The 21,176-nt window shown below is 40.8% G+C and overlaps 2 protein-coding genes across 15 annotated transcripts in view; one reads left to right on the top strand and one right to left on the bottom strand.

Moving 5' to 3' along the window:
* ABI1 (abl interactor 1) overlaps positions 1–13,266 on the top strand; it is a 144,660-nt gene extending 131,394 nt beyond the window's left edge. For 6 of the 12 annotated variants that reach the window (XM_075922547.1, XM_006115270.4, XM_075922548.1 and 3 more), the window contains 3 exons: positions 1,201–1,287; positions 7,794–7,979; positions 11,342–13,266. In XM_075922547.1, coding sequence (XP_075778662.1) covers positions 1,201–1,287; positions 7,794–7,979; positions 11,342–11,517 — 449 coding nt within the window. In that variant the 3' untranslated portion in view covers positions 11,518–13,266. The remainder of the gene's footprint in view (positions 1–1,200; positions 1,288–7,793; positions 7,980–11,341) is intronic. The other 6 variants (XM_006115276.4, XM_089776749.1, XM_006115272.4 and 3 more) reach the window with 1 other exon arrangement.
* PDSS1 (decaprenyl diphosphate synthase subunit 1) overlaps positions 10,233–21,176 on the bottom strand; it is a 37,640-nt gene continuing 26,696 nt past the window's right edge. For all 3 annotated transcript variants that reach the window (XM_075922549.2, XM_006115269.5, XM_025180796.3), the window contains 3 exons: positions 21,049–21,162; positions 16,029–16,109; positions 10,233–13,685 (listed from right to left, as the gene is read on the bottom strand). In XM_075922549.2, the coding sequence (XP_075778664.1) occupies positions 13,545–13,685; positions 16,029–16,109; positions 21,049–21,162 (336 nt within the window). In that variant the 3' untranslated portion in view covers positions 10,233–13,544. The remainder of the gene's footprint in view (positions 13,686–16,028; positions 16,110–21,048; positions 21,163–21,176) is intronic.

Genomic DNA, 21,176 nt, shown 5'->3' with positions numbered 1-21,176 from the left:
TGAGTTGGTCTGTTTTTATCCTCTTGGGGAGATGTTGCACCAGGAGAGAGAAGTTTTTTTTTCCAGTCTCAGTGGAGTTCAAGGCTTAAATGCTAGTAGTTGAGCTACGTACTCTGTCCCTTTGCAGCAAGCGCTTAAGATCCTTTAGTCAGTCAATGCAGGGGAGGTTGTATGGCTACTAACTGCTATTGCATACATGTTTTATAAAGAGAGTACTTCTGTTTCTAGTCTCAGTCCTGTTCCTTTAATGGGTGCTGATTGTACATACACATCAAACCGTTTGCTCGATAAAATGAATGGCTCCACCAAACACAAATCCGAGGAAGTGCTCTTGTACATTTCCACTAATTGGATAACAGTTCTGTATATGCATGGAAAGGCCAATGGTACCACTGGAACCCATACCAGCCTCTAGACTTCTTGGTGGCCCATCTTTTTTTATAGAAGGCTTTTAAAAATTGGAAAAAGTGCATGTTGCTGAAAACTAATCTACAAGCTATTGTGTTCAGCCCATGGGAGACCCAGTCTTTCTTGAAAGCCAATTACAAATAAACCCCCCAGTAGCATAGTATATAGCGAGTCACTTAAGTGACTGTCATCTCTGAGAGAGAATAATTATTGGTGTTTTAGTATGAAATAATTTATAGTAGCTGGAGTTGCGAGACTGTCAGCTCCTCTAAACAAATATCTTTGCTTTGCCTCAACATTTTAAATGTTCACCATATACGTCTGCTATTATGTAACAAAGATCATTCTATTCTGAAACTTTGTATCATTCATTAATATTTCTTTTTGAAGATAATCTCAGAATTTTGGAGTAATCCTTTTTGTTTTTGTTACTGAATTTTTTTTAACCACATTGAGAGTAAGGAAGTTGGTTCTGTTTTGTGCAATTTCTAGGTGTTATTGTAATACAAAGAATGTGTCTTAAATGAGTGAAATCCTTCGTTCTCTGAATGATGAGCATTCAGAGTGGACTTTGCCTCTTAGATAAATGTTTTTCTTTCTTGAATCATTGATTGGCTAAACACGAATTCAGCTTTAGTTTTGCTTTTGGGAAAACAAACTTGAAGAAGGTTCTTCTGTGTGTTCTTGTTCTTTGCATATTTTGTTTTGTGGTCCTCGTTACTGACAGCTGCTTTTGTTTCCTTTTTTCCTTTATCTGTTTGACTTCCCCAATATGGTCTGTGTTGCTACCAGTTTCTATTGCTCCACCCCCTCCCCCTATGCCTCAGTTGACTCCACAGATACCTCTCACAGGCTTCGTGGCCAGGGTGCAGGAAAACAGTAAGTTTGGACAAGCTGAGCTGTCAAAGAGTAGAGCCTGTTTTCTTCTAGCATGCATGGCTGGCAAGTCAGACTCTATTTTGTTTCCTTTTCAGAAGCTAATACCATCTTGCATTCTAGTGCCACTATGCTATTGGAGCTGAAGGGCACGCTCTTCAGTATGTTATAACATGTGCATGATTATTACTGACCCATTTAAGGTTCAAGCTGCAAATTTGATAGAAATAAAAATGTGAAATGTGGCATCTGCTCAGTGTGGATGTAAAAATATATATTCATTAAATTAATTTAGTGTTGCATCCTATCACAGAAGTGATGATTACTTAGCTTGTATTAGAAAGAATTATGCAGTCTGTTAGAATATGCACCTGTCATTGTTAGCTCATAAATTGTAGCTCTTTTAGAAAAGTCATGTAGTTAGACAAAAAGAAATGTGCAGCTTTACTATCTAAAGCAAATAAAAGGAGCTTGATGTTTGCTTCAACTCTTTCCTTTTCTTCCTGTTTTCTACAAGTGAAAACACTTAGTACCTGAACATCTTCAGGAAAATAGAGGAATAATGAGTAACAAAGGGTCTGATTCTGAGAGAATGTAACAGGGCTGCAAAATCCTATAACAATGGCTACTCAGCATCTCTTGGTGGAACCTTCAGGGCACTGAATGCTCATAAGAACACTTGAGCTGTTAAGGTTTCGCTTTCACCTTGGGGATATTATGCACTTTTCAGAATCCGGGCCAAGGCAAGGATCCCAGAAGTGACCGTGAGAAGCACACTATTATGAATCTTGTATAAAGTAAATTAGACTGCTTGGCACAAGTTTTGCATTTCAAAATCTTTCTAAGCCTGAAAAATTAATCGTTTGGACTGAAATTTTCCATGCTAATAGGCCTTCTGAAGGTGAATCCATTTCCACTCAAAACATAAACAAAACCCATGTGTGTGTATAACCAAAGGGAAAGAATCTGTGCTCACTTTTGAAGAGGCCTACTGCACAAATGACTGAAGTTGGAAACTTGGCCCGGGAAAGGTCACCTTTCCGAAGCTTACTCAATCAAAATCAATTTTTTAAAAAGTTAATTGCATTTGAAAACTGGGTACTGAGCATTCAGAGTGGAAAATAGAGTTGTAAGCAGGGGTGCTGAGATGTATTTTACAAAACTGGGTTTCTGAGTTTTGCCCAGCTGCTGTGTTTTCACGTATGTATTCCCCAACAAATATCATTAACAGCATGGCGTGAAAACCACAGAGTAGCATGGATAGGCTGGTCTTCCATGGCATGAGGGGTTATCTTCCTTCTGGCTCCCAAGGACTTGGAAAGTTGCTACCTCTGACCCCCTGAAAGAAATTCCACAAGACCTACTTGGCTTTTTCCTGCGCCCTGTGCTCTGACTGTGGGTATCTTCATAGAAGAGGATTTCGTTCAGACTTCCTAATACCGCTGCTACACAGATATAGCGGACACAATAGAAGTAGCTGTGCTGCTGCTTTTTTTTTTTTTTTTAACAAGACTGGATTATAACAATCTACACCCTTGTCTCCAGCTAAACAATAGCAGCAGCAGTAGGTTCAGGAAATCACGATGCCCTTACCTTGTACACACCAAAGAGAGGTTTTATATTTGGAAATCTGGATTTGAAACCATTTAAATGTTAATTCAGAGAACAGGCAACTTTTTCCCTTCCTCCTCTCCCATTTTACTTTTTTTTTTAAATAAATGAAACAGAACAATGTTAATGCCACTTTACAATTGCCTAGTTTGAAGTTAATGAGGAAATGTAAAGGTTAAGTTTCCAAGAGCTGGGTTAATTCTATTTAGTAATGCATAGGTAGCATGCAGCGGCAGTCAAAAAAGCAAATAGGATGCTAGGAATTATTAAAAAGGGATAGAAAATAAGACCCAGAATATCTTACTGCCTCTGTATAAAACTATAGTACGCCTACATCTTGAATATTGTGTACAGATGTGGTCTCCTCACCTCAAAATAAATTTTGGCATTAGAAAAGGTTCAGAAAAGAGCAACTAAAATGATTAGGGGTTTGGAATGGGTCCCATATGAGGAGAGGCAAAAAAGACTGGGACTTTTCAGTTTAGAAAAGAAGAGGCTGAGGGGGGATATGATTGAGGTATATAAAATCATGAGTGGTGTGGGAAGGGTGAATAAAGAAAAGTTATTTACTTGTTCCCACAATATAAGAACTAGAGGACACCAAATGAAATTAATGGGTAGCAGTTTTAAAACTAATAAAAGAAAGTTCTTCACACAGCCTGTCAACCTGTGGAACTCTTTGCCAGAGGAGGCTAGGATTATAACAGAGTTTAAAAAAGAGCTAGATAAATTCATGGAGGTTAGGTCCATAAAAGGCTCTAAGCCAGGGGGTAAGGAATGGTGCCCCGGCCTCTGTTTGTCAAAGGCTGGAGAAGGATGGCAGGAGTCAAATTACTTGATCATTGTCTTCCGTCCACCTCCTCTGGTATTGGCCGCTGTCGGCAGATGTGATACTGGGCTGGATGTACCTTTGGTCTGACCCAGTATGGCCATTCTTATGTTCTTACGTTATGTTCTTACTTTCTGTTCCCATTTCTCCCAGGAAATGTAAAGCTGAATTTGTTTCAGGAGATGCATTTAAAACAGACTTGTACACTGTTGCCAAATTGGTGTATCTGTTGTCACTTGCACTTTTCATTTTCTGGCACTTTGTTCTTTTTAAATAAGCAAACTTACTGTTGAATTAGCATAGTTTCACAGTTAATAAATAAGGCATTTTTGCTGGTTGGAAAAGGATAAGACTTGATGAACCTGATTAAATACAACAAAATCCAAAATGTTCAGAGAAATTGTGGGACAACGTTGAATTTGAATTGGAAATACATTTGAGAATTGCATGGCCAAGATACTGTATGAAACTGATCCAATTCCTATATTTATTTATGCATATTTCTATGTCAAGTGGATTGGGTCATTAAACTATACCCACTAGCAAGTCATATTTCACTGGACAGACAAGGATACCTACAAGACAGTATTTTCATGGAATAAAATGTTTAGTTGCCAAAGATTTTAGAAATAGTCCAATTCATGAGAATAGTATAAGTGGAGGTGTGTTTGGGAGAAGAACCACTAATGGCTTGGAGGTGAGGACTGAGGAGGTCTTTTTAAAAAAAAATTCTTAATTTCTGGCCGTGTCACACAGAAATCTAAAACTTCATGAACACCATGTTGTCCTTTATTTGCTTGTTATCATTCATGTATTATACTACACTATAAATGTAGGGCTGTAAAACCATATGATTGGGTGATGATAACCTGGAGTTTGGCCTGGTGAGACTGAGCACCTGCACCTGATTGAGGGGCAGTTCTTTGCTCCCAGAAGGGGCGGGACCTCAGGTGGAAGGGGTGGGTTGGGGCAGCTGGCTCTCAGCACCACCTGGACTGTTCCCCCCATTTCCTCCGTGTCATCCAGAGTGCACAGCCCGGGCACTGTGACACGCTCTGGCAGTGATTTTAAGGGCCTAGAGACTTTTGAATGGTTGGGTCCTGGAGCAGTTGTCCTCTTTGCCCCCTCAGCAGACCTGGAGCTGTGATTTCACCAGCTCTGTCCTAGGTTAAGCAAGATTAGACTGGGATGGTATCGCAGCTGGAAACAGCCAAGGAATGGTGGTGATTCTATTGGTGGCACTCTCCCTTCTGTGTTAGTACTGATTCAGTGCCCCCAGAACAGTGCAATGGGACACGATGCAGCTAGTGGTGATAAAAGGTGAAATTTCAAAACAAGGCCCATTGCACTTTTTTTTTTTGGTGCTGAGTCTAGTGTTCTGCTCAGTTTCTGGTACACCAGTTATTTAAATTAAATTATTTCTGTAGGAGGGATGATATATATATATATAGGCTGAATCTGGCCCATGGGGCATTTCCATCTGGCCCCCAGTGCTCATGACAGAGATCTGTCCCTCAGCTGCTTGGCTGCAGCTTGTTCACAGGAACTAGAAGGAAATCTGGTTGGGATGAGGGAGCTTCTGCCAGACAGGGCACAGTTCAGGTACTGAGACACTTAGTCAAGGCTCAGAGCAAAAGGCTGACGAATCCACCTCCCTCTCTGTCTTTATCTCGATTCAGCACTTTTCTGTTTTATCCAAAACTGATGTGTAGCTGGTTGTGCATTGTAAAATAGCTGCCAAACCCCTCCATGGTGGGGATGGTATATGTAGATTTGATTAGATACGGACAGATCTTTGGCCTCTGACCTGGATGGCAGGATGATCAGTCACAGGGAGTGAATGAGCAGGTGTTACTGAAATGTTTTGCTTTGTAGTGGGAAGGCAGAGGGGATGAAGTGAGGTGTTTGACCCAGTTGAGGGATGTCTATTGCCAAGAGGAGGAAGAAAAGATATTTGTTTGAGGGTAGAACAAGAAACAATGGGTTAAAATTGCAGCAAGGAAGTTTTAGGTTAAACATTAGGAAAAACTTGTTGGGGTGATTAAGCATTGAAATAAATTATGTAGGGAGGTTGTGGAATCTTCTGTTATTGGAGAAACTAAAGAGCAAGTTGAACAGACATCTATCAGGGATGGTTTAGATCAGTGGTTCCCAAACTTTTCAGCATCACGCCCCCTTTTTGATTTGAGAAACCCTCACATCTTCCCCCTCCCCTCCCCCCCCCCGGTACAGCAAGACTTGTTGGGGGGAGGGGGGGGAGGAAGAAACTGACCTGGGTCGAAAAACAAAAAGCAAAACTTGGGGGGGGGGTCGCCTCATGCCCCCCCAGTTTGGGAACCCATGGTCTAGATTAGGGCTACTCTACAGGTGGCCCGTGGGTCGCATACAGCCCACGGCCTGTTTGTTTGTGGTCTGAGTTTACTCAGAGCTTAACACGCAGCCCGCAGGTGGGAGCCAAAACAAAAAAGTAGCCAATATAATGGTCTTCTGTTGATATGAATTTTAGTAGTTAAATTCCTGGACAGTCATTGGTCTTTAAAAGGGCTGCCATATGAGGGAAATCACGTAAAGATTGCATTTTATTAATATCAGAATTGTCTTGCCTTAATCTTTGTATACATGCCTGTCAGTGTGAAAGAAGCTATTTGCTTCTTTTACACTAGTAAATGAGATGGCTCAGTGACTAGTTCGGTATAATCAGTCTAGTGTTCATGATGACTATCTATCTATTCACTGAAAGTGGCACCGAAGTTAGACACGGCATGCTTCATAATTATTGTTTGAAGTAGGGATGTAAGAGTTTAGCTGGTTACCTGGTAAGCAGTAGCTGGCTACCTGGTAAGCAGTAGCTGGCTACCTGGTAAGCAGTAGGCTTACTGGCCTGCTTACCCAGTAACCAGTTAACTGGCCCAGCTGGACCTGTCCCCTGCCTGTCCCAACATGTAAGTTGCGGCCCTCGGCATGTGCTGTCAGTATCATTGTGGCCCCCGGGGCTTCGAAAGTTGAGTAGCTGTGGTCTAGATGGTGTTTGGTCCTGCCGTGAGTTCAGGGGATTGGACTTGAAGGGATTTTGAGAGGTCATCCAGTTCTAGGAGTCTGATTTGCTGACTGGATGAGAATTTGCAGGCCAATGTTAGAATTGCGGTGTGGCTATCAGAGGCTTGGAGTAAAAACTGTGTGGCTTGCATATCACAGGTTCTCAAGGAGGGTGTAGAAGAGTAGGCAGATTGGGCTGTACATTTTTTGTGACTGATATTTTTCCATTCTGAATATTTGAGGCATGTTTGTCCAATGACTTGTTCCATTTTTTTCCTTTCTTCGTATCCTAAAGACACTAGCAATTGTGCCCATATAGGAATCTCTGTGGAGATTTGATATTTTGAATTATGCATTTAATTCCTTATGCATTTCCCTTGAGAGCAGTTGCTGCCTATCTTCAGATTGCATTAATTCACTAATTGAATCTAAGACGTGTGCTCATAGATTATCCTGTAAATTAAGAGTCTGTACCAAGCTTTTCCTTTGAACATGTATTATTGTCTTTTTCGTACTTTCTCTTATCTGAAATACTAATAACTTCCCTCCCTTCTTGTCCTATACCACATTTTGTAAAAAGACTTTCAAATTAAGATGGATGCAGATAAATCAGTACTCAGAATAGCAGAAATGAAGTATGTACAAAATGGAGTAACACAGGATTTGCAAAACCATGTCAAACCAATGATTCATCATGATGCCCAATTCCCTCCTGGTTCTGAGGATGTCTCTGCCATCCTCTTGCACATGTGTATATTGCATCTAGTCACTTGTCTATATGGAGATGGGGGCAAACTCACTTTCTATCCACTGGCAATCAGCTTATGCCCTTGGAGCATGTGCTTTGACTCTAGTAGCATTTATACATAGATTTGACCACTAATAACATAGTTGTGTTTTGTAGCTTTAACACGTAAAGCCTCTGTTTCTAAGCAGTGCATGGTTTTGTAGTGCATGCTGTGTCTTTCTCTACAATGCACAACCTTAGGTTTACATTCCTGTTTCTAATGCAAATCTCCAAACATTTTTTTAGTTGCTGATAGTCCAACTCCTCCCCCTCCACCACCTCCAGATGAGATGCCGATGTTTGATGATTCTCCTCCTCCTCCCCCTCCCCCTCCTGTGGATTATGAGGATGAGGAAGCTGCAGTAGTGCAGTACAGTGATCCGTATGCAGATGGAGACCCTGCTTGGGCACCTAAAAACTATATTGAGAAAGGTAAGAGATGAATCAGTTCATTCACATGGTGGCAATATGTAACGGCAAGTTACTTGCAGGGTTGGACGAAAAGAATCCAAAATCTCCCTGCTCAGTCCAAACTTAAGAAAGGCTCATTACACTGGACACAGCCACTGAGCAGTTATAACACATGCAGTCCTTGATGCCATGTTATATGGATACTCTGAAGTGGATAAGTAATGCATTATAAGAAATAGCAGTAAATTGGATTTCATTCATTTTGTTTGTTAAACAGATCAGCTATGGCTGTCAGCACTGCCAGAAGTCTATTCAGAAATAACTTAATTGAAAGACCAATGGAGCCCAATGTTTTCTCTTTCTGCTTAAAAAGTGTGATAACTAAGGTGGCTTATGTTAGCTTTTTAATAAAATGTAATTTTGTTTAAGGCATTTACCAGAGTATTTTGAATCTTGCTTGCACATGGAACTCCTTATGGAGCTCATAAGATTGGTAATGTTAATTTTACAGAAAAAAACCAAGCTATTTCCTAGCTCTAAGGTCAGTCTGTGCTAAGAAAATATTTGTGACAACTTGTGCCAGCCACAAGTTCCCTGTGATCTGGTGTTTAAAATGGTTTGACTGCCACTATAGAGGATGAAAATGTGATAAGTGATTGATTAGAGCATAGATTCCCAAACTGGGCTGTGTGACGAAATTCCAGGGGGAGAGGGTGCAAGGTGACCCAGCCCCCCATTAATTCCTCCCTAAGAAAGAGCCCGGTCCATCTGGTAAAAAAATTCAGAAAATACCATGTGAAATGTCTGGTATTTTCTGTTTTTCCTGGCTCGGGCATCCACTGGAACACACACAGCTCGGGCTGACTGAGGCAGGGGGAGGATGGAGCATCCTGGGCAGACTTAAAATGGCTGCTTTAAAAGGACAATGTCTGCTCTGCTTTTCCGCTGGAGTACCGGCACCATTTTTTTTTTAACAGTGGTCCTGGGAATTAAAGGGGCCACGACTGCTTTTTGGCCCCGGTTAGTTTCTTTTTTTGTTTTGCTCAACAGGTTTTGCTGCTATTTTTTGGGGGGTGGGGTAAGGGTTTCTCAATCAAAAAGGGAGTGTGATGCCGAAAAGTTTGGGAACCATTGGATTAGAGTTTGGAGTCTGTTTCCTTTTCTGTAGTGGTTAAGCATCTTAATTAGTTGTTAAACTGTTTTCAGCACCAGTTGATAGACATCTGAATAATGCCAGCATAGGTTCATTTTACTAATGTACCCAACCCAGGCTTTGTCACTCCCTTCGCCAGATATCTGCCACATGTATAATCTAGGAAATGACTAAGGAACATGAAACTGATTGATTGGTATTACTGCAGTTACTCACTATGGACCATCTTGAATCCATAAAACCAACATTAAGGTTCAAAAGTCAAGCACTCAACACTTTGGAAATACCAGAATTAAAGCTGCATGTGTAACACTGATTTGGCCCACTGGTGCTTATGGCTTGTCTTTATTTACATAATCACACTCACTTTTCCACTTGACTCCTGCCTCATCTAATGCACAGGATGAATAATGGTCACTGAATCTGCATTTCCATATCTTTATGCTAATCATTCATTGTGGGCACCCAGGCATTATTTGCTGCACATCCTTTAAACCCTGAAGCATTGTTAATTTTCATTGGGGGCTTTGGTGCTCATAGTTCTTATAGTTAATTTTGGCTTTAGCACCCATATGAGATGATGGAGGTATCTCCAATTTACTCATGGGGAACTGAGGCACAAGACAAATGTCCACTGATTTTAAGAACATGGAAGTGTTAAGCACCCAAAAAGTGAGGAATGCAGTGGCCACTTGTCAAAGCTTTGGCTTAGGTGTCTTGCCTAACATCACACAGAAGCAGTGGGGCAGAAGCAGTGATAGAAGGAATAATTCTCCAGAGCAGCATTTGACCATTTTAACCATCAGACCTTCCTCTTTGATGTAGGACCTTCCTCCTTTCCTCAGTGCTACATACCTTCCAACTTTTGCAGTGAATCAGACAGTCTTGCAGATAACAGCCTCTTTCATTAAACAACCCTGATTTATTACTAGAGCACAGTTTAGCTTGTGCCCTGAAGGTCCCATAAAAATATAGTATGTGGTTCTGTGTTTAAAAACTAGCAAAATGTAAAGTTAAAGCTGATTTAAGGCTGTATAGGGAACCCCAATTCTGGAATTTTCTTAATTCTTGAGTGTCTGCAACCTTAATTGATTTTGGAGCTGAAATATCTTTCTTAAAAAAAAAAAAAAAAAAAAAGCTTTACACATGTAATTTGGTAATTTAGTTATCTGCAAGGTTGGAACCTTTAGATCCATGGCACTGCCATGTGCTGCTTATGATACATGTAAGCTGTTAAAAGGCATATCTTCTATTTGGATGTGGTTTCTTTAGGATTTTCACTAATGACTGCACTACGTAAACATGGCTAGCATTTAGTGAATAGCTAATTTTGAATTTGGGAAGGTCTATAAAACCATGACCAGTATGCAGAAAGTGAATAAGGAAAAATTATTTACTTGTTCCTATAACATAAGAACTAGGGGTCACCAAATGAAATTAATAGGTAGCAGGTTCAAAACAAAAGGAAGTTTGTCTTCACACAGGACAGAGTCAACCTGTGGAACTCCTCGCCAGAGGATGATGTGAAGAACAGGACTTTAATAGAGTTCAAAAAAACCTAAATAAAATCATGAAAGTTAGATCCATCAATACTAATTAGTGAGACTGGGTAGGAATGGTGTCCCTAGCCTCTGTCAGAAGCTGGGAATGAGTGATGAGAGAGGGATTGCTTGAAGATTCCCTGTTCTGTTCACTCCCTCTGGGTCTTCTGGCATTGGTCACTGTCAGACAGGATACTAGGCTAGATGGACATTTGGTCTGATCCAGTATGGTCCTTCTTAAACTATACAAATAGTACCTTAACAGATGTGTGTATTGGCAAGTTCTATCTGCTGTGACAGCGTTGTGCCTTCAAGGCTATCAGTTTTTTTTCTTTACACCTCATTGAATGGTGGTGTTTCTTTTCATGCATCTCTAACATTTTCTATAGTCTAATCAATTACGTTATGCAAGCCAAAACGTTAATTGAGGGCCTATACTACTACTCTACTGGTAGTGCTAGGAGGAAAGTCTATCTGGGTTCTACAGATTTCATGTTGAATTGAGGGGTAGAGGATGGGGAGGGAAAACTTTATTTGTAAACTGAGCACATTTAGATAGGTCAGAGACCAATACTGAAACCTGAGATGTCCTCCTTAGTCATTTTAAAAAAACAAGACCTGCACTTCAAAATGTTGTGTGTCTGATAACAGTACATGCCAAATTAAATTGTCTGACTCTTCCTTCCTAGTTGTTGCTATATATGACTACACAAAGGACAAGGATGATGAGCTATCATTTATGGAAGGTGCAATCATTTATGTGATAAAGAAGAATGACGATGGGTGGTATGAAGGAGTTTGCAATCGAGTGACTGGCCTGTTCCCTGGGAATTATGTTGAATCAATCATGCACTATGCTGATTAAAATCCTTTGCTTTTCAAGTTGGGTCTTGTATTCAATCATACCATGATTATTTACAAGAGGTAAATACAGTTGTCTTAAACTTTTAAAAATGTGCCCATCTTTTCTGTCCATACTGTTTTAATGGTATGATTGAAGAATGTCCATGTCCATAAGCATAAATCTCTGGAGGCAGCTTGTCTTACCTGATAGCAGCTTGTAAAACAAGCGTCTGTCTATTAATGGTTATGCTTATTTACTTATGCATTGTTAATTTTATGACCAGCCTAAATATTCTTGGGAAGTAGGGTATACTATTTAATGAACCATGATTCAGATTGTGCCATTACATTTTTTCAGTGCAGCATGGTAACTAACTAAGTTAGAATAACATATTAAAAATCTGGGTGAAAAATTTGATGTCAGTGCTGGTCATATTACTTTTTGTTAAGACTCTTGCTCATTCTTGAATTATAATTGTTTAAAGCATGCATACAAACTTATGTATTGAAATATACTTTTTTAAAAATCCAAGATGCTTCCAATTTGTTGTAATCTTTACCTGGAGCACTCACTAAAGTTGATTACAATGAATTGCTTGAGTCTCTAAGGTGTCCATGTGAATCAAAAATGGGTGGTCTTCTGTATGTGTAATTTGTACCAAGTTTTTTTAAATGAGTACATTTGCATTACAACTTTTCCATTCATAAATATATAAGTGGAACCAAAGGTCTTGTCCATTACTTTGTCAGCACTTCTAATTATTTTGCCAGGCAAGTCAGTTTGATCGTTATCACAAGCAACCTAGTAAACTAATTACAAGTATTGTAGCCTTATTTAACATTGACATTAGTGGGCAAACATATGTAGAACCTAAACATTATCCACTTTACACAAATTAACTTTGAAAGAGAAGATTGGGGTAAGGGTTCAAGTACTGCTAAAATTAAGCACTTGAAATAGGATTCTCAGAGGAGTGTTGAACTTGTAATTTAATAATTGGTTTGTTTGCTGCAACTGACATTGATAAATACAAACTATGCTAGATCAACAGGAGAAAATCTATGTTCAGAGCTGATAATACACCAACTAGGCAGTCAGAGCAGTCGTAGAGAAACAGACAAACATCCTATTTATTATTGGGAATAACAAATACACTTTGTCGCTCCTCTGCATTATGGGACTTGGGACAAAAACAGGACATTTACTTCATTTTATACAAAACTTTAGTGCTTCGCTTACCTGGAGTATGCTGTATACCTATTGTATGTAGCAAGATTTTGTTTTGGACTTCAAGGTGCTGTCCTAATGAAGTGTTAAATATACACTTCTTTATAGAAGTGCAACAAAACTGGTGGTTGGAAGCTTGATTGGTCACTGCATCATTTGTTTTCTAGTGTAAATTTAGAAACATCAAAACTCCTTCACCTTCCTAAAAGGCATTGTAACTTCCAAATGCTTTCTGCTTTTTTAACTGTTAATCTCACTTTCTGAAAAATTAGCAACCAATAATTTACCTGTATTTTCTTTATAAATTGGAAAGTCTTCACTTAATTTGTATATAACTTGTTAAAGTTTATGTACAGTCTTTTATAATAAACCATTCTCCTATATAAAATTTTGGGTACTTCTGAAGTTTAACATCCAAAGTTTGGAAAGCTACCAGACTGTTTTCACAGTTAACATTAAATATTACTGTAAACATTAATATTAAATATTACTGTAAGTGTGAAGTGATATTTGAAACACATTAAATGTAACTGATCATATTTATTCTCATTGTGGCCTGGTACATCAATATTAAGTGCAAACAATACTTCTCACAACAAACGCCCTTATTAAAACACAATTAGTACAATTTAATGGATTTGTTTCATAGTTATATGGCTTCCCTCACATCTTCATAAACTTAAAGTACTTTAACTTCAGAAAATATTTTTAAAAAAATAATTTTTGGTAACCAGCACTGGAAGCAAACCACAATGTTTTGAAGTGTAGTTTTGTAGGCACAGTCTGGTAAGTAGCTGCCAGAATGAGGAGAAGAAAGTATGTCACTTGTCCCGGGTGAGTACAACTTCTGTGAGCTGAATGAGGGCATCTCTTTCAGGGGATGGCCGCAGTTTACTTATCTCTTTCAATGCTTCATGACAATAACGTTGGGCGAGGTAGGTTGTTTGCTGTACACCATCACTCTTTAAAAAAAAAAATTAATATATAGACTTTCTATTAATACATCTAAAACAAAGCAATGCTGTTGGAAGTGAGTTAGTGTCTTATGCCCTCTAGATCAGATTTAAATCCGCAAGCAAGAAAGCTTGATTTTAATTTTTTATATAGTTAAACTTTAATAATTTTTCTGAAGATGTATTTTATTTGTATAACTTGCTAATCAGTATACATAAACATAATTGCTTAAGTGGGAATAACATACAGATTAAAGTATCACTCATTTCTAATAGAGATGATTAATTTAACTCATGATTTGTGAAAACGGATTCAAATGCACAAATTAGTAATTGTTTCTCATTCATAAACTACCTTAAATGAAAAATATGTATTTTTCACTTTAAGATGGCAATTGTGAGTTTAGGACTCAACTGTCAATTTCAAGTTTAGTTTAAATTGTAAATAGCATTTATTAAAACAAATGTAAGTTTATCCACACTGGTTCGAATGTTTTAGGACAACTACTAATACTCAATGGAACTGATCTCTAGCTTTCTGAAAGTATATTTAATATTTTAGTGAAGAATAGTGTTCCCTTAACTCACTCTCCTTCAGATGCATACATTCCCATTACACAATACTCTACCCCTAAAATCTTAATTTTAGACCATTGAACTAAAATCTTTTCTTTAGCAAGGTCAGATTTAAACTAATAAGCAGTGCAAACTTTCTTTTGATTACAGACAGTCCCCGACTTACGCGGATCCGACTTATGTCGGATCCACACTTACGAACGGGGCTTTCTCGCCCCGGAAGTCGGGGCGAGAAAGCCCCGTTGGTAAGCTGCTCCGGTGCCCCTGGTCTGCTGGAGACCAGCAGGGAACTGCCGCTGCTGCCGCTTCAATCTGGGTGCCTGTGGTCTGCTGGGGACGGTCCCCAGCAGACCACAGGCACCCAGATTGAAGCAGCAGCAGCGGCGGTTCCCCGCGCCTCTGAGGCTTTGCTCTGGGGACCCCCCCGCGGCTGCGGCTTCAGGCCAGGAGCCTGTGGTCTGCTGGGGAGTCAGAGGCTCTGGTCCCCGTGTCCCTGGTCTGCTGGGGAGGAGGGGGGGGGCAGCTAGTGTGCTCCCCCTCCCCCCTCCAGCAGACCAGGCTTTTGTTTTGGACTCTGGGGCAGAGCAGCTGGGGCGCTGCCGATTGGTCCTGCAGCGCCTGCTCTGGGCACTACTGGAGCAACCCGGCAGCACCCCAGCTGCTCTGCCCCAGGTCCTGATTCAGCCGCTGCTGGTCAGTTTCAGCAGCCGCTGAATCAGGACGCCTGGGGCAGAGCAGATGGGGTGCTGCTGGGTTGCTCCAGTAGCACCCAGGAGCGGCGCTACTGGAGCAACCCAGCAGCACCCCAGCTGCTCTGCCCCAGGCGTCCCCAAGTCAGCTTCTGCTGAAACTGACCAGCGCTGACTACAGGAAGCCCCAGGCAGAGTTGCTCTGCCCCGGGCTTCCTGGAATCAGCTGCTCATCAGTTTCAGCAGCAGCTGACTTGGGGACGCCTGGGGTTCTTAAGTTGATTCTGTATGTAAGTCAGAACTGGCGGTCAGTTTCAGCAGTGTCTGAATCTGGACGCCAGTTCCAACTTACATACAGATTCAACTTAAGAACAAACCTACAGTCCCTATCTTGTATGTAACCCCGGGGACTGCCTCTATACCATTGTGTTGTATCTCTTAAATGTAGGTACTCTTCAGTACCTGGAACTTGAGGTTTTAATGCATGGGATCCAATAAGGTCAATTTCTAATTCTGATGTAGATATTGCTTATATTCTACTACATCTATCTAATGCAGTAACTTGCGTTTCTTCTGAAATGCTATGCTATCAAGCAATTTTTCATCCTAGGAGCCAGAAAATTTTGAAGATCTGTGCAACAATACTTTTAGTTACACCCTATTCAGTGGTTCAACATTTCTAGACTCTTGTAACCCTCTGATCTATCCTGCATACCCCCAAGTTTCACCTGATTTAAACTGTTTACAAAATCAGACAAATATAAAGTGTCACAGCACGCTATCATGGGAAAATTGCTTACTTTCTCATTTTGTATGAAATTTTAGTTTGTACTAACTTTGCTTTTTCTGTAGCTTATCACATTGGGTAACTGTTTAGATGAGTTGATTCACCCCCTTCCCTCCCAGACCTGTGTATACATTCCTTGGGGTATGTAGTTTAGAACTACTCCTAGAATTAGATATTAAATTATTTAAAAATAATTAGCCACATATGGCAGGGCTCTATTCATGCAATGAATTCTAGATTCCTCAAATCAGCTGTAAGCAGCCATAGGCAATTAATATTTATACTTCATACTTGTCTTACCTGAAGTACATATTGCCGAGCACGTTCAACATCACCTGGCAAACTGAATCTCCTCATGATCATAGCATTCATTTCTGGAAACTAAGCATGAAGGAGGAAATTAAGTATTGGCGGTTCATGAAATGTTTTGGTAGTGTAGCAGATTGTGATGAAAGGTTATAAAAATACAAGACATTAGTTTGGAGCTTCTTTAAGTTATTCTTCCTTCCTTCCCTACCCCCAACATACTATATATATCAGCTATATCTAGAATATATCCCTTTTCCATAAAAAGGATGCAAATGAAGCAGGATTTAAATCTCCCCTGCTTCATTAGCATAAAAATAGCTGCTGCTTTTTTCCGGCTCGGAGTTTTGCCGGAAAAAGCGCCAGTCTAGATGTGGATCTTTCAGAAAATAAAGCCTTTTCCAAAAGATTCCTTATTTTAAGAGGAATAAAATAAGCTCTGAGCTGGACACAAGCGGCAGCCATTTTTATGCTAATGAAGCAGGGGAGATTTAAATCCTGCTTCATTTGCAATTGCGATATGTCTAATTTGCATCCCTTTTACGGAAAAGGGATGCAGCCTAGACACAGCCATCAAGTTTGTTTCTATAAAGGTTTTAAATATACATGCTGTAGAGATCAATGTTGTGCAGAACGTGTCTGCCCTACCTACTCAAAATAGTTGAGGAGCAGAAACAACCCTTTGGCCATCTTGGGGGCAGAAGGCATGAAGTCTTGGTAAATCTGACATGTAGAGTGAGCTGAAGGTCCTCTTATTTATTGCAGAGGTAAGAGAATAATTCAAACATAACAGAGCTCATTCCATTTGATGTTCATCAGGCTTCCCAGTGTGCTAAATATTTAATTATATAGTTGGATTCAAATCAGCCACCATTCCTGAACATGGTAAATTAAATGTGCAAAATAAGGGGAGGTTTGGATTTGGGTCCTTCCTCTACTTGGAAGACTCTCCCAGTAGGGTCTAGCTAGCAGTTCAATACAAAAGTAAACCACTGTGCTCCAACATGCTTGATGTGCCTATAATGCAATAAAACAGCAGCAGCTGATCCAATAAGCTAACTCTGGGTGGGGCTAGAAAATTGCAATACAGAAGTTTTAGGCTCAACTACTCAGAAAAGCACACAATTCATCCCTGTTTAGGATTAATGAGGTGTCAAGTCCTTAAATATATACATTCAGCTGAACTTTTAAAATTTAGGACTCTTTAGTCTCAACCTCTGACTCAACACCATTTGTAAAAGTCTTATTCTATAAATCAGTCAGTCTAAAGTCCCTTATCTGGGTAAATCACTATCATAAATCTAAAGAGCTACTAGCCTTTACTTCTTCCAGATGCTGTGTGTTAGAACATGTTATTTTCCAGCGTGGAGGATCATCAGCATGCTGTTATATAAAAATAAAGAGCTCTCATCCCTCTCCTCCCCCCTTGCAGGTAACAGCTAGGATAAAGCAAACATTTAACTTGTGCTATAAATTGTAAAGGAGGGTCAGCTTTCCTTGTGCAGCCTTCAGTATCAATGTGTGCTGATTTGAACATTTTGTAATTGGGATCTAGAACTCTCCATAGTGAGGAAAAAAAGTAGTTCTGTGGCACCTTAAGGTGCTTCTATCCAGCAATTCTGTTATTTCAAAATAATTCTGAAATAACAGACAGCTTATCCTGATTTCCGTAAATCTCATTCCATGGGGAATAACACCTCTTCCAAAACAGCTATTTTGAAATAGCAGAAGTGTGGATGCTCCATTGCTGCTATTTCAAAACAGCTCCTTCCCAGAGCGATTCAAAGTAATTACTCCCTAGTGCTTCCTGGGGCTCTAACTCAAGGTAGCACATCCACTTTAGGGGAGCTTGTCTTGGACTAATTTCAAGGCTTCCCTGTACTGCAGATGTGCTATTTCAAAGGCTATGTTGGAGTATTTCTTCCAGAACAGCTTATTCCGAAATAAACATTTATGTAGATGTACTCTTAGACTAGGGCTACTCAACACATGGCTCATTTGTTTGTAGCCGATGGTTGGGTTTGGGTTTACGCACGGCTCAACATGTGGCCCGGGGTGGGATCCTTTGAACATGGCCTCCACTGGCAACACGCTCCACAACAGCGAGTTAATATAATGAATTCTTGTGTTTTAGTAGTTAAATTCCTAGACCAGTGGTCCCCAATGTTTTGGGGCTGCTCACGCACTGTGCGTATGGGGGCAGGGCCGCTCACAGGCCACGTGACTGGGGGCAGGGCCAAGCATGTGCTGCGATCCTGGGCCAGGGCTGGTGCAGTGCCCCCGGGGGCAGGGCCAGGGCCAAGGCCAGTGCCAGGGGTCAGGGTTGGGGCCAGCCATGCGCCTGGGGCTGGGGCCAGCCCAGATTGCTCCGTGGGCGCATGTAAATGGCCCGGCGGGCGCCATGGTGCCCGTGGGCAGCAGGTTGTGGACCACGGTCCTAGACTATCATTGTTCATTAAAAGTGCTGTTATATGGGTGGAAATCAGGTAAATATTGCATTATCAGCAGTAGAACTGACTTAAAAGGGGCCTGCATGTTGTGCAGTCTTGCCTTAATCTTTTATGTTCATGCCTGTCAGTGTGAAAAAGCTACAGCTGTTCCCCAAGTTACAAATATATCAACTTTTAACTGTTTGCACTTATGACCAACCTCCCATTATAGCCTGTCCCCAGCTTATGAACACCATCCGCACTTACACAGTACGGTCATATTTAAAAGCATGTATTCCCAACTTACGAACAAATCGAGTTACGACCAGGTGTTTGGTCCATAACCCATTTGTAAGTTGGGGACAGGCTCTATTTGCATATATGCAACCACACTTAAGTTGCAGCCCTTGGCATGTGCTGTGAGTATCATGGCATCTGGGGCTTCCAAAGTTGCGTAGTCCTGCCTTAGACTAATAAATATGAGTTGGAATGGAAATAAGTAGTTATTTCTAACTCATTCGAGCAGCAACCCTATAACTTTTTTGTGTGAACTTCCTCTTCTTTGCCTGACAACCTTTCCATGCCATTTAAGTTTCTCAAGAGCAGGTACTTCAACCACTCGGTATAGTAGAGGTTCTTTCAACCATTTTTGGTAGCCTTAGTGTGTGGGTGCCAACACCTGCTGGTGGCTACTCTGCCAAACCTGTCTCTTCCTACATCCCACAGCTGTTCACTGAGATCCTGCTCCAGGGAATGTGGGTCTGGAACTCATCAGTTGGCTGTGGAGGCCTCAGCAAGGCAGGCACTCCCTAAGTGCACTGACAACACTGTAGCTGCCTCCACTGACAAGAACCGCCTCCAGCATCCCACACATCAGCCCCATATGGCTCCAGAAGCAGTAGCCATAGCCCCCAAGAGACTGCAGCGGGCATGGCCCTGATCGGACCAGTGCAAACATTAAAGTACCACATCTCCCTGCTCTTAATCACAACTAGGCAGCAGCAACAGGGAGTGTTGCAGGGAAGGTCTGCTGCATTGTTTTCTCTTCCTTCCCTCCCCCCAAATTTCCACCCATAAAGCAAAAACTGCTAAATAGTATTTTGAAAGAACATAATGGCCATACTGGGTCAGACCGAAGATCCATCTAATCCAGTATCCTGGCTTCCGACAGTGGCCAATGCCAGATGCCCCAGAGGGAGTGAACAGAACAGGTTTCATTAAGTGATCTATTCCTTGTCACCAATTCCCAGCTTCTGACAGAGACTAGGGACACCATTCCTACCTGTCCTGGCTAAGCGCCATTGACGGACCTAACCACCATGAATTTATCTAGCTCTTTTTAGAACCCTGTTAAAGTCCTCCCCATTACTTTGCATTTATCAACATTAAAATTAATTTGCCATTTTGTTGCCCAATCACTTAGTTTTGTGAGATCCTTTTTAAGCTTTTCACAGTCTGCTTTGTTCTCAACTATCTTGAGCAGTTTAGTATCATCTGCCAATTTTGCCACCTTTCTCCAGATCATTTTTTACTCCTTTCCCCAGATCATTTTATAAATAGGTTAAATAAAATTGGTCCCAGTACAGACCCTTCAGTGACACCACTAGTTACCTCTCTCTGTTCTGAAAACTGACCATTTATTCCTACCCTTTTTTTCCTCTCTTTTAACCAGTTCTCAATCCATGAGAACACCTTACCACTTATCCCATGACAACTTATTTACTTAAGAGCCTTTGCTGAGGGTCCTTGTCAAAGGCTTCCTGGAAATCTAAGTACACTATAGCCATTGGCTCCCCCTTATCCACATGCTTGTTGACCCCCCTCAAAGAATTGTAGTAGATTAATAAGGTTGCAAAGGATAGTATTAGCTTAAAATTTCTATCTAACAATAGTAAGTAAAAAATGGTTCAGAGCGAATACCTAAAATTGTTATCCATGAAAGAGATTAGAGGACAGTCAGGGTGCGTCTAGACTGGCAAGATTTTGCACAAAAGCACCTGCTTTTGCGCAAAAACTTGCCAGCTGTCTACACTGGCCGCTTGAATTTGCGCAAGAGCATTGACTTTGTAATGTTCAAAATCAGTGCTGCTTGCGCAAGAGGGCCAGTGTAGACAGGGAAGAACTGTTTTGCACAAAAAAGCCCCGATGGCTAAAATGGCGATTGGGGCTTTCTTGTGCAAAACTGCATCTAGACTGGCCACGGATGCTTTTGTGCAAAAGCACTTTTTGCGCAAAAGCATCTGTGCCAATCTAGACGCGCTTTTGCAGAAATACTTTTAATGGAAAAACTTTTCCGTTAAAAGTATTTCTGCAAAATCATGCCAGTCTAGACGCAGCCGAAGTATTTCTCTCTTCCAGTTTGATTGCTTTGTGTGTGGTTAGGCTCACCCCCCCCCCCTTTAATGTCAGTCTGTCATTTTCTACTGTGGAGAAAAAAGTGATGGTAAAACCACCAGCAGCCAGGACTCAAGGACAAATATAGCACCTAAATCTGCTTAACATATTTTAAATTGACTAGATTTCAAGTTACTACTGTCTCTTTCATCCAGAAATTTTTATTTTTGAAGAATATTCTTTAACCCTACCTGTTGGCAAGCAAATAAAACAGGGCCTGTGGCCAATCCAAGCTTGAGATCTGCTGCTGTTGGTTTCCCCAGCTGGTCAGCACATGATGTAAAATCTAGCACATCATCTATTAGCTGGAAAAAAAACC

The sequence above is a fragment of the Pelodiscus sinensis genome, chromosome 2, assembly GCF_052426305.1.
Source record: "Pelodiscus sinensis isolate ZL-2025 chromosome 2, ASM5242630v1, whole genome shotgun sequence".
NCBI classification, from domain to species: domain Eukaryota; kingdom Metazoa; phylum Chordata; order Testudines; family Trionychidae; genus Pelodiscus; species Pelodiscus sinensis.
This window is presented reverse-complemented; position numbering and strand designations above follow the sequence as displayed.